This window comes from Sander lucioperca, chromosome 7, assembly GCF_008315115.2.
Source record: "Sander lucioperca isolate FBNREF2018 chromosome 7, SLUC_FBN_1.2, whole genome shotgun sequence".
Lineage (NCBI taxonomy): Eukaryota > Metazoa > Chordata > Actinopteri > Perciformes > Percidae > Sander > Sander lucioperca.
In genome coordinates this window covers 25,880,975-25,893,316 of record NC_050179.1, presented here as the reverse complement: position 1 = coordinate 25,893,316, position 12,342 = coordinate 25,880,975, and the positions used below count along the sequence as shown (strand labels likewise).

At 39.6% G+C, this 12,342-nt stretch overlaps 2 protein-coding genes across 7 annotated transcripts in view; both read left to right on the top strand.

Moving 5' to 3' along the window:
- Nucleotides 1-146, top strand: part of cbfb (core-binding factor subunit beta) — a 42,457-nt gene extending 42,311 nt beyond the window's left edge. For all 4 annotated transcript variants that reach the window (XM_031294863.2, XM_031294864.2, XM_031294866.2 and 1 more), the window contains one exon: nucleotides 1-146. This exon is cut by the window's left edge. In XM_031294863.2, coding sequence (XP_031150723.1) covers nucleotides 1-30 — 30 coding nt within the window. In that variant the 3' untranslated portion in view covers nucleotides 31-146.
- c7h16orf70 (chromosome 7 C16orf70 homolog) overlaps nucleotides 1-12,342 on the top strand; it is a 42,309-nt gene that overhangs the window by 8,343 nt on the left and 21,624 nt on the right. Inside the window, exons 3-5 of one of the 3 annotated variants that reach the window (XM_031294851.2) lie at nucleotides 10,213-10,623; nucleotides 10,865-10,947; nucleotides 12,181-12,264. In XM_031294851.2, coding sequence (XP_031150711.1) covers nucleotides 10,560-10,623; nucleotides 10,865-10,947; nucleotides 12,181-12,264 — 231 coding nt within the window. In that variant the 5' untranslated portion in view covers nucleotides 10,213-10,559. Of the gene's footprint in view, nucleotides 1-9,344; nucleotides 10,624-10,864; nucleotides 10,948-12,180; nucleotides 12,265-12,342 lie in introns of those variants that run through there. The other 2 variants (XM_031294850.2, XM_031294854.2) reach the window with 2 other exon arrangements.

The window sequence follows — 12,342 nt, the reverse complement described above, 5'->3', positions numbered from 1 at the left end:
AACGCTGACGTGGAACACAAGATACGCTGAGGAGGAAGTAGTGGAAGGATGGAAGAACCACAAAAAAAACAAAAAAAGAAAAAAAAAAAAAACAGGGCTGGCTGTCCATTCACTTTTAATACAATCAACTGGAAGAAAAAAAAAAAGTCAACTGAAACTGCAATTGTTGACCAATTGTTCACCGTTATTTCCTAACAGGTTTGATATGATCGTTTTCACACGCCAAACATTTTTGACATATGTAAATGTAGAAGAAAATAAACTTCCTGAATTGAATTGAATTGAAAGTGAACCAAGCCCTAAAATAGAAGGAGTAACCGAAATAACGACACATTCTCACTCCCATCGCAAAATAAAATACGGACCCTTGGTCAGGTGCCTTTGGCGTTGTTATTAACGCTAAAAGTCTCCTTTAGCGTCATATCTAAACGCGCTGGGTCGGGACTATTGGCGTCACTTTTGACGCAGTTAGGTTTAGGGAAAGATCGTGGGTGGGCTTATAAAAAGGTACGTTTCCATGACACACAGGACAAGAACGGGACAGTTGGGTTTAGAAAAAGAAGAAAGCGACGGTTGGGTTTAGGAAACGTGACACACGCAGGACACAAAGGGTGAAAAGGGGTGAAAGTCCTGTGTTGTTTGACCCATCCATCACCCCAACCAACCTCCCTGTGCGGATTTTCTATTCTACTCGCTACTGTTGCTGCTCTTCCCGGTGCGTTCTACAAACACGCTGAAGGGTGCTTTTTGCGTCGTATCTGACGCTGACAGCCACTGTCCAAGCGTCCGTATTTTACGAGTTCAGAGTGAGAACGCAGACCTGGGCAAAAAGTAGTGGAATGTATTTAAATACAGAGGATGGAACGTGAGCTGTTAAATTAGCATTATATTGCAAATGTGACACATCCAGAGATTAGGTTTTTTTTTTGAGTCAAATGAGTATTTCAGATATATAAAGTAGAGATCAAATCATTCAAAGACTTCTAAAAATTTTTGTCCAGGTCTTAAATGATCTGATGGATAGAGTCAGATTCAAGTAGGCTACCAAAAGTATATTTTCTATTAATGGTTAAGATGGGAGAGGGGTTGTAAGGGGGTGTAGATGCCATTACCTGTAATGATGTGAGTAGGAGGAAAGATAGAAGCTGGAAGGAGCCGAGAAAAGAAATTTGTTTGGCTCAGGGTGACGGTCGGGGCTTATTGGTCAGGATTACCAGAAGAGCATGCATCGAAAGTGAGGTGTTGACAGTGTGAAAAAGGAAAAGAAAAGCATTTTGTCTGCACTGTTCACTGTTGTGCAACACTTCACATTTGTAAACATGCCCTTGTTAACCCCAACTATACCGAGCTCACTTCCTGAAACCTGCTGTTTTCTTAGACCAAAGTTCACATTGCTGGAAAGGGAGGGAGGGGGAGGGGGCGCAGGGATGGAGGGAGGGATGGAAGGGGATGAAGGAAGTTGCGTGAGTTGCGTTAAAAGTGGTCAGATGGGAGGAAAGCATCCGGAGAGAATTATGCCAGGTTGTGGTGTTAAGAAGTGTTTGCTGTACTATAATATTCATGATCTCTTTGAAACATTACAATGGTGAGATGCCCGTGACTACAGAATCACGGGTTCAAATATGTAGCAACAACCTCGAGGCGTGACGGTTAACAAAGAAAACTGCTACAAAGTCTGATATCTTTGGCTCTGGAAGCAATCTGAAAATTGTGTTTTTTTGGTTTGGGGGAGGGGGAGGGGGGAATCAAACGTCCTCTGTCTTCTGAGGGGTTTTGCACTATGTGATACAATCAGACTTGTTTTCCAAATGGATTTTCTTTATATGCATGAAACCAAACGCAGGCCTACCTATGTTCTCGGGAGAGCACTCTCTTTACAGCGCTTTGATAAGGAATAACTGGGTGATTCAAGGCTATGTCATTGTGAAGCCAAATGTAGGTGCGCTCTTGCCGTGGCCCCAAACAGTAGTGTGCTCGACAAAGCACAAACACATCTTTTTTTTATTTAACCAGGATGTGTCACCCAGGTGGACTTGGGATCTGGTGTGGCTGTGGCAAAAATCAACCCCAACACTGCAGTGCATAAAGGTGGAGAGCCTTCATTTTGGCCCCTTTTCTTTAGAATTAAGTCGATTGCTTTTTCATAACCTAGCATCGCTGTCCAATGGAGACCATGTATCTCCACTTTTTGTAAGGCCCTGTTTACACGACAACGCTCGCGGGTGAAAACGACAAAATATTTTATCAGATGTTCGTTCTGATGGCGTTTTTGGGGCTTAAAAACGCAAAAAAATTAAACCAACCTCCAGGGTGGAAATCTTAAAAACGCTCCATCATCGCGTTCCCGTCTAAAGGGTAAAAACGCAAAAGTCTCTATTGTTGTGGTGGCTGGCGACCCACCCTATATTTCATTACATAAATCGAAATATAGAGTGATTACCATCGCCCATGGCCACTCCGCCGTTGGGTATCCACAGCCTGCCTATACTTGGTCCGGATGGCTTTCAGCTTTGATGATATCTGTCTTTTACAGATAGCGTCTTTCTCGTGTGGATATTGCGTCGCTCCAGGTACAGGATACTGCTGAAGAAATTGGGTCCATATGTCTATATATTTTGACTGGCAGGACTCCCAGTCCACGCCCTGTTGTGCCTTCATGGCTTTGTAATCTAAGGTTGTTTGGAGCAATAACTCCACCTCCTCGTCTGTCCAGACAAAATTGTCAGCTTTTGTTATTCGCTTCGCCATGTTTTGGTTTCGCGCTACTAGGTTAGAGAAGTAGAAGGAAGGTTCTACACTTGGTGGTGTTGTGTGGCAGTGCTTCATACTACCACCTAGCCGCCTGGTGTGCATACTACATTGAATTTCACACACTTTTGCGTCACCATATGCACGCAGATTACCCCCCCCAAAACGCTTGTCTAAACGCGGAATAAAAAGTGAGAACGCAACGCCATTTTTGCGTTTTCTCTTCAGATCATTTCCGTCTAAACATAGCCTTAGAATTTAGTGTTCCTGTATGGGGTTGAGAAACATTTACTATTTTGTAAGCTAAAAAAACGGTTTAAAAAGCCATTGTGTTTGTGAAAATTGCATTGTCGCAAAGCTGACAACGGCTTTTTGTTTTCTAAACTCATGAAAAGGTAATGTTTTGGAGATGCGTAGTTTTCAATAGACAGCGTTGATAGGTAACATACTACTATAACACGCTACTATTCAAATGGATATTAGCAAAAACACAAGCTCAAAAACACACCATCGGTTGTGTGATCTATAACTTCTGCCACTTCCACTGAAGAAAAACTGGATTGCTATCAACATTAATAATTTATCGGCTCAGATGGCAGACTGTACGGCCTACTGTACCAATCCAATGGAGTTAAAATCCATGTATCGATTGATCAATCGCCCAGATATCCCTCATCACGAAAGCACTGTAAAAGCCTCGATGCAATCTAAATACTATTCCCTGTCCTGTTACAGCACTAGTGTAATGAAATGGTGTTTTGTTATCTTTATCGTTTTGTTTGTGTGAAAGTCATGATGTTTACTTTTTATATTACTTCACACCTTCGTATATGTATTCATTTTTGTTCATCTTTCGGCTTTGTTATGAACTATTAGTAGCAGCAGCATTAGGCTATTTCATGTAAAGTTGAAAATTACAAAACGTCTCCAGAAATTTGGGAGTTTTGAGGACTTTTGTTGCTTTCGTTTTTCATTGTTTCTTATGTTATTTTTATTGTGTTTTAAAAAAAATTTTTTTTAGGAAATCCACTTCCTGGGTTAAATACAATGAATGTGGATTGACTCAAGCCCTGTTTGTTTTTGATATTGTGCAACCAGAAGCTCATTTCATTTCCCAGTGTGCTTTACATGTAGTGCACTCAACGGTTTTATTATAATTCTTATAACCAAGACAAATCTTTTGTTTGTTATGCTTTTCTGTTTTCTCAGTCTGATTTATTTAGAATTGCGATGAGCTTTACATGAGCTAAGAAAACTGGTGATTTTTTTTTTTGTTTTTTTTGTTTTATCTATTGATAGGGTGTTTGTAACATTTTACAAGAAGTTTTACAGTAAAGAAACGTTGTTGATAATAGTTGAAATTAAAATAAAGTGAATTGAAAGCTCAAACAATGTGATAAAACTCGATGATACAGGACCTCAGCCCGACCGGCTACAGAGAGGTTAAATCGTTTTAAAAGACCTCAAGATGCAAAAGAACTAAGAGGAACGGTTTAAGCTGCAATGGTAACACATTTGTCAAGTTTCTTACAGCCTCATTAACAAAAAACACCAGGCCAGCTCAGGATACAACAAAAAACAATGCAGGATTTTCATTCTGACAACTGAATCCTTGGCCTACATGGGAGGAATTAATTCAGATAACCTGGCGTTGGAGAATTAAAGGTGCCCTATGAGTTCCTGCATGGTTTCAGCGCAATTTCATTTTTGTCTCAAATCGTAGGCATCTCTCCTTGATCCGCTAGCTGCCTGCCTGCTGAATACACTGTGAAGAAGCCCAGTCTTGGGAGACAACACAGGGGTTGTAATCGTCAAACAAACACTAGGGGCACAGGCTGTGCACCAAAATACAACAAACCACGTTCCAGCCAATCACTGACAAGATGGTTGGGGGAGGGGGTGGGGGCTATGTGTCCCTTCTCTCTCAGGAGCAGGCAGCTAGCGGATCAAGGAGAGATGCCTACTATTTGAGACAAAAATGAAATCGCCCTGAAACCATGCAGGAACTCATAGTGCACCTTTTCCTCACTGGCAGCCTTAGTTATTTTTATCCCCACAGAGATTTGGGAGACGTAATTCAATGTTTTTAGAAATTCAGAGCGTATTGATCCTGCAAAGTCAGCTGGCCTGGGTGCTTAATTAGTTATGGAATATGGAAAACTTACTTTCTGTCTGAGGGAGCCTATAATATGAAAAGTGATGGATTTTTGTGACTCGGCTGAGTTTGATATTGTTATGTTAAAGAGATGAGACACTGTAGTGAGGTGGCATTAAAGACTTGAAGGCGAGGCAGGTGGAGGGACACAGGAAGTCTGTATAGATTTACATGTGCGGTGGCTGTTATGTTCCCATGACACATGGGTCTCAGCAATTCTTCATCCAGTGTAGAAAAAGTTTAAGGAGTCGTACCCCAGCAGTACATACCAGGAAAGTTGTAGGTATCTTTGAATCCAACAGTGTAGACGGTGGTGCGATCACTGGGACCTTCCAGAGCATTGGGTATGAACCAGTACAAGTAGAGGTGAGGTGTAGGTGGACAGTCAGAGACAGTACGGTTTGGAATGGCCACCCAGGTGTTTAGGCTCACTGTATGTTTTTTTGGAAATATGTAAGTCATGAATTAATCGTAATACAGATGGCCAATCAAGCTGCTTCTCTGATCCAGTCTTAGAAATAACACCACCCATGGGTGGGATACGGCATCGAGAACCGGTTCCAACTCGGAACCGTTTCAAAAATTACAATTCCAATGTTTTTTTATTGGAATCGTTTCGAATCCGATCATCGGTGCCAAATTGGTGCAAGTTTTGGTTTCCGTAGTGGCCACCGTACTTCCACGCACTTGTTGTGTTGCAGCCATGGAGCACAGTAATCGGCGCTTTAAAAGTGTGGCTTTATTTTACGCTGAAAAAGCCTGGTAAAACTGTAAATCACCATTGAATGAAAATGAAATGTTCCCCTTATTTGTGAAGTAAGCATGTGGCCCGTTTCAACTCCACCCCTCAAAGAACCAGAATCGAGGATCGATAAGAATTTGAAAGGAAGAATCGGAATTGGAATCAGAATTGTTAAAAATAAAATGATGCCCAACCCTACCCATGGTGGACTTATGAAATCTGCCATGTCTGTAGTTCAACTATATATCAACAATTATATCTCTATGGAGTTAAACAGTGTGCTCAGGTTAAGAAAACATTAATGAGGAATCGATTTGCAAGAGACGGAATTTCTAGGTTGTAGTTCAGAAGTGACCCCAGTGTACCATCTTGTCCCCACTAAACCCCCCCCCCCCAATGGATCATTCTACCATGATTTAGGTGGTGGCCAATGTAAACACCTTAGTTGATACTCCATCCCTCAAATTTCTTGATGCAGGCATTAAGGCAAAAAAGACAAACATTTTCTTTCTTTTTTCTTTTCTTTAAAAACTGTTTTATCTTTTTATTTGTTTAAGTTATTTATACTTTGGTTTTATTTAGAGATCCAAAGAAGAACTCTGTGATATTTAGTGGCTTGTACACATTCGCTAAGCTTCTCCTTCCTCTCTGTGTGTGTGTGTGTGTGTGTGTGTGTGTGTGTGTGTGTGTGTGTGTGTGTGTGTGCGTGCGTGCGTGTGCGTGTGCGTGTGTGCGTGCGTGCGTGCACGTGTGTGTGTGTGTGTGTGTGTGTGTGTGTGTGTGGTCTGTCTTTCCCTCTGTTTTAGGGTTGAGCTTGTCCTCTCGTAAAGGAATCTGAAATATGAGATATTCAATTTAAAATGTTGGATGTTTTTCATAATAAACATGTATGAATTCTTGCATTTGGCTCTATTCTTTGAGACGCTACACGGTCACTTTCCATTGTGTGCTGTTTCTCCCGTCACAGTGCAACAACTTGCACTTTTATAATTATTATTACTATGTGTGGAATTTAGTTTTTTTATTTTAGTTACATCACGATATTCCCAGCATAGCTCTGCCTTTCTTTAATGCTGATCAGCCAGAATAAGTGCAAACAGCTGTGTGCAGTGGTGGAAAGTAACTAAGTACCTTTACTCAAGTACTGTACATAAATACTTATAGGCTACTTTCCTTGAGTATTTCTATTTTCTGCTACTTCTTATACTTCTACTCCCTACATCTCAGAGGCACATATTGCACTTTTTACTGCACTGCATTAGTACACAGTAGTTTGCTGATTCAGAAATAACAGTACAAAATACAATCAATAAATAAATTATATATTATATATAATATTATTATATTATGCTATATTAATAACACTTTATTTGTCCCCTGGGGGGATATTTACAAGCTACCCAGCAGCATTTAAAATAATATATAAAATATATACATAAATAAATCAAAATTAAAATGAGCTTCACCTTTACCTGCTGCACTAATGATGAACACATTCATGCATTAATAATCAAAATTCCAATAGCCTGTGTATTATTCTGAAATGTGCCATTCTGCATAATACATAACACATGCATAATAATACTTTTACTTTTGATACTTTAAGTAGGCTAAGGAGCGAAACATTTTTAATATGCTATGTCTTACCGCACTGGAGCAACTGACAAGGACAAACAACCGAAAGCACCAGAATTACATCTATGGTATTACACAATAGGACAAGTATTAGAAATGGAAACGCTCACTTTCATAGCTAGGAATAGCCTAGAAAATATATCCCAAACACATAATAGACAAAATAACAAAGTACTTTAATGGCTTGATGTAAGATAGTTTGTGCTTCCACCTCCATACACACACACATATCAACGTCATTTTTATTTTATTGTTATTGTTTTTATTATTTTTTTTTTTTTCGGTATGTTGTCAGTGTATGTTTTTTTTATTTTATTTTTTTCTCTTTCTTTTTTGTGTTATTAAATAATATAAAACTGTAAAAAATTGAAGTGCAACAGCAAAAAACATATAATAACATGTGACTGGATATGAAAGTACTACAATAAAGTATAAATAAAAAGTAGGCTATTTTGATGCTAATATTTTTTTTTTTACTTTTACTTAAGAAAAAGAAAATGATTGCAGGACTGTAACTGTAACAGAGTATTTCTACACTGTGCTCTGTGGACTACTTTTACTGAAGTAAAAGATCTGAGTCCTTCCACCGCTGCCTGCGTGAGTATGCAGGGCCTTAAACAGGCCTTTTTCACAGCTGACATTTTGACTTGTCACAGGAGGAAAAGCAAAGTTACTAATAACATTGGCTCCAAGTAAGTCATGATAGTGAGCCAGTGAGCCAGCGTGCACAGCACCAGGATGCTGAATCTGAGACAGCTAGATGGAATTTAGTCCCTAACAATTGGATTACTTACACCTGTGCTTTTTGTACAAAATGTCTACCTTTTATGATAGGTCTGTATGCACTGAATCTGAATATATTCTGAACCCATGCATTTACATATCTCATGAAACTTTCTGGAATAAACAGAGAAACATAGCCTATGCTATCTCATAAATGAGAGGTGGGAAAGGGAGAGCTAGAAAAGGTTAAGCATCAGAAAATGGCCCTTCTGAGTGAGAAGGGGTAGGTTCTGAACAGGTGAGAAGAAAAGAAAACTGAATATGATTCTCTATGTCTTCCAAAGGAGCTATATAGCTGCTGAGGAGAAGTCAAGAGCTACAGAATGAAGTTTGAGAAAGAGAGAGCTCACTTGTGGTCAAAAGTTGCTTAGCTCTATAGGGACAGTCTCCAAATTTGCAAATTCAGAAATATACAATACAGAAAAAGCTGCTGCTGTAATTTTAATGTCCTAATTTGTAGTCTTACTGACAAACAGACATGTTTTAGGATGAAGACACAATTCATTTCACACAGAACACTAACGTATATTTAGGCCCTATTTGAAAACAACAACAACTAGACTTGATCTCAAATAAGCTATAGGCTATTCGTCAAAGGATCTTTATTATTTTTTGGGGTTTTGATGTTGCTTTTTGTTGCACCTAAACTTTATTCAAATTTCATATAGAAAACAGACAGTGTATCAGAAAAGGATAACATTTGAAATATCTATTCGATATATAGCCTAACCTAGCCTATATATAAAAACAGAGGAGCACTGTAAATACAGAATCAAATTGAATAGAAATGATTTAGGCTAAATACAGTAGCCTACACATGCCTAGCTTACATCAAATAAAAATAAAAATGAGAGCTTGTGTTGTCATAGCCATAGCATTTTTACAATAATAAAGTGTAAAGAGTTTTTTATTCAAATATTCACGATTTCACAATCAAAAAGGCATATTCAAGAGAATACAATAAACAAACAGAAACAACTGAGCGAGTGATATCAATAACAAATAAAATAAATTATAAAACCAGAAATAAATAATGGAGAAAAAAGTGGTCTGTCAGGGATTAAGGTAGCCTACAAAGATATATTACAGCATTTAACATATTTCTTATAAAGCATTATTTCTTCTAGAAATGCAGGAAATATAGGAATAGTTTTCAAGAAACGACATTTATTCATAAAATAGTTTGCCAAGATAATTAACTAATAAATAACTGTTGTTAGTGTAAGAGTTTTAAATATCAAATCTGTTCGATGTCAGCTGACCAATACGTCATCACGTCAACCGAACGTGCGTCGAACACAGGAAGTTGAATTATCAGCTGATCCTGCTGGCTGTTGTTGATGCCTGAAGTTGCTGTTGTTTGGACACTGTGTTGCTCTTATCTGCTGCTGACATTGAAGACACATTAAACCCGACCAAGGGACACGGTGGGCATTTACCGACTGACGAGCTTATGAGTTACGAGACAAGCGTCTCACAGTGAGGACTTTGAATTTGCGCACTAGCGGCAGAAGAGCTAGCTCCAAAGCTTGAACCTTCGGTGAAAGAAAGACAAGCGAAAAAAAGAAAAGAAAAAACTGCCGACGGCTTGGCGTGCTGCCTTTGTTTATGTCGTGCTAGTCTGAACCGCGATATTAATTTTCGTTGTCTTGAATTTAGAATAGTTCTGCACATACGTTATTTATCTTTGTACTTTATTACCAGTACGCGGAGGGTCAGCTAGCTCCTCAGCTAACGTTAGCCCATAGCGCAAAAAAAAAACAAACTCTCGTTGTCAAGCTTTGATGCTTTCGTAACCGCCCAGCAGTGTCAGATAACGATAGCTAACCGTGCGAATAGTCGTGCCTCTAGTTTGAAGTGCTTGTCACTGGATCAGGTGCTTTGTTGGTGTGTTGGAGACACAGGACAGCACTGTAACCGAACAAGTCCATGTTAAATCGGAGCCTGCTGGAGATGTGTGTGTCTGTTTAACACGTCTGACTTATCTGTTTGTTTATTCCTGACTTCGAGCCAAGTGAACTCAGTTGTTTGTTTTTTTTCTTCTTCTTATCCGTATCGATTTTAAACCACACAAACAAGTAATAGGTTAACTGACAGCTGGCCTGGTACGTTTTAGGTTGGCTGGCAGGTTGCGTAATTTGTGTGCAAGCTGGGGGGAACTTGTTAAACTGTTATTTAAAACGTATGTATCTCTGTAAGCATTAGGTGTTCAGCCACAGGTGGCTCTGTGGATGTCATTTTGACTATTCACATAACACATTTTAATCACATATGACGTGAGAAAGCGGCGACCTTTCACTGTAACCCATAGACTGAGTAGCTGTTTGATGCTCACACTCAGAGAAACAAGTAGATAGAGTTATGAATTAAAGTAGCCATCTGAAACTATTGTGCGACTGTGCTGTGATCAGGGAAAGACAGGCGAAGAGAAAGGGTCCCTCAGAGGGTCCCATTGTGTGTTGAGGTGAGGTGAGCTGAGCTGACCACTACTTGCCAATGCTGGATCTGGAGGTGGTGCCTGAGAGATCACTAGGAAATGAGCAATGGGAATTCGCATTAGGTGAGTTTTATAACAACTTTTTCAAGTTATAAGAAGAACATAACACAGACAGAAAAATAGTCTAAAAGCTATTCATAACTGTTTAAAGCCACATTGAACATGATTTTTGCTTGCATGTTATTAACTGTTGATGGCTAAGGCTCCATAATAAATACTGCTGCTTCTCTTCATTTATGTGTGTGTGTGTGTGTGTGTGTGTGTGTGTGTGTGTGTGTGTGTGTTTGCATATCTTTGTTAACAGGGATGCCATTGGCCCAGGCCATCTCTATTCTGCAGAAACACTGCCGCATTATTAAAAATGTCCAGGTGCTATACAGTGAACAGGTGAGATGGCCAAATGTCTGTCTTTATTATACACACACAAATTTCTGTATTTGGTCAAGTGTCTGCCAAACATATGTTTGAGGTAATTCAGAAATAGTGTTGAAAGGTTTATTTCCTAAGTGTCCTGCTATTATCTTGGTCACAATTCTTTAAAAACATCAAAGGATCTAAAAAAAGAAAAATGTTTTGATACGTGTCCATGTAAAAAATTCATACAGGCCGATATACCTTGATTTTATTTTTTATTTTTAAACATCAGCCTCAAAAATACAAGATCAGGCACATTTAAATATATGTAATTTCCCCAGGTTCAATAGCTATAACTAAAGTCAGTCAGAGAGGTTGTTTTTACAACACCATTAATCTTAGATTCATGATTTGTTCAAGAGCAACTGGAAGCAATTCATGTTAAGGCCCGGACACACAGAGCCGATAATCAGCCATTGGGCAGTCTGGCGAGGTTAGTGACTCGAGTGTGTTCCGTGCCGTCGTCCGTCCGTGGGGCCGTCGTCCTTCATTTTGGCCGATTTGACATGTATAATCGGCGGGGTGGGCACTGCCGGCAGTCGGACTCAAATGACCCATCTGATTGGTAGGGTGCTAACCTGGAAACGGGGAGCGGAATGAGCGTGACTAGAGTCTCTCAAAATCTGACGAAAATCTTTTAAACTGACCTTTGTTGATCTGAAATGAAGACAGATTCAGTAACTGCATGGCCTATTTCTCACTTAAAATGTTTTCAGAAACCTGTTTCGGTGAACTATTTCAGTACAATATGAGATTGTATTCTGATGACAGTCTGTCTTTGAATTTCCGGAGAAACCAGACCCACGTGACGCGTTCGTACTATCAGCTGCCGTTTTTCATTTTTGGGCGACAATACAGATTAGCGCCGCCTGCTGTTATGGAGACGTATTACGTCTCATCGCTTTGGTGTGTTCCGAGGCATTTTTTTGACCAATTTGGAGAGACTGATCAGCCCGACTGCCTTTTCTGCCGACGTTTGGCCGTTGGCTCTGTGTGTCTGGGCCTTTAACACGAATGACACCAAATATAAAAATACATGTTCATCTACATGGAACGGGCCATTCTGTGTCCCGTTTCACATCTTGCTGTGTGCCTTGTTTCCCTGAAATTAAGTTGAACAACCGCTCCTTTTGATTGTTTGCCTATCTGCATATCTGTTCATGGTGCCTCTCTTTTAATAAATGAGTTTGTTTATCTCCCGTCCAGACGCCACTCAGCCATGACCTCATACTGAACTTGACTCAGGATGGGATTAAACTGCTGTTTGATGCCACAAGTCAGAGACTCAAGGTGACAATGGTTGATTTAAGGAGACTTAAAGAGACTGCCTCTCAATAAGCTAGGGGGTCTAAATACGACATTTATTTA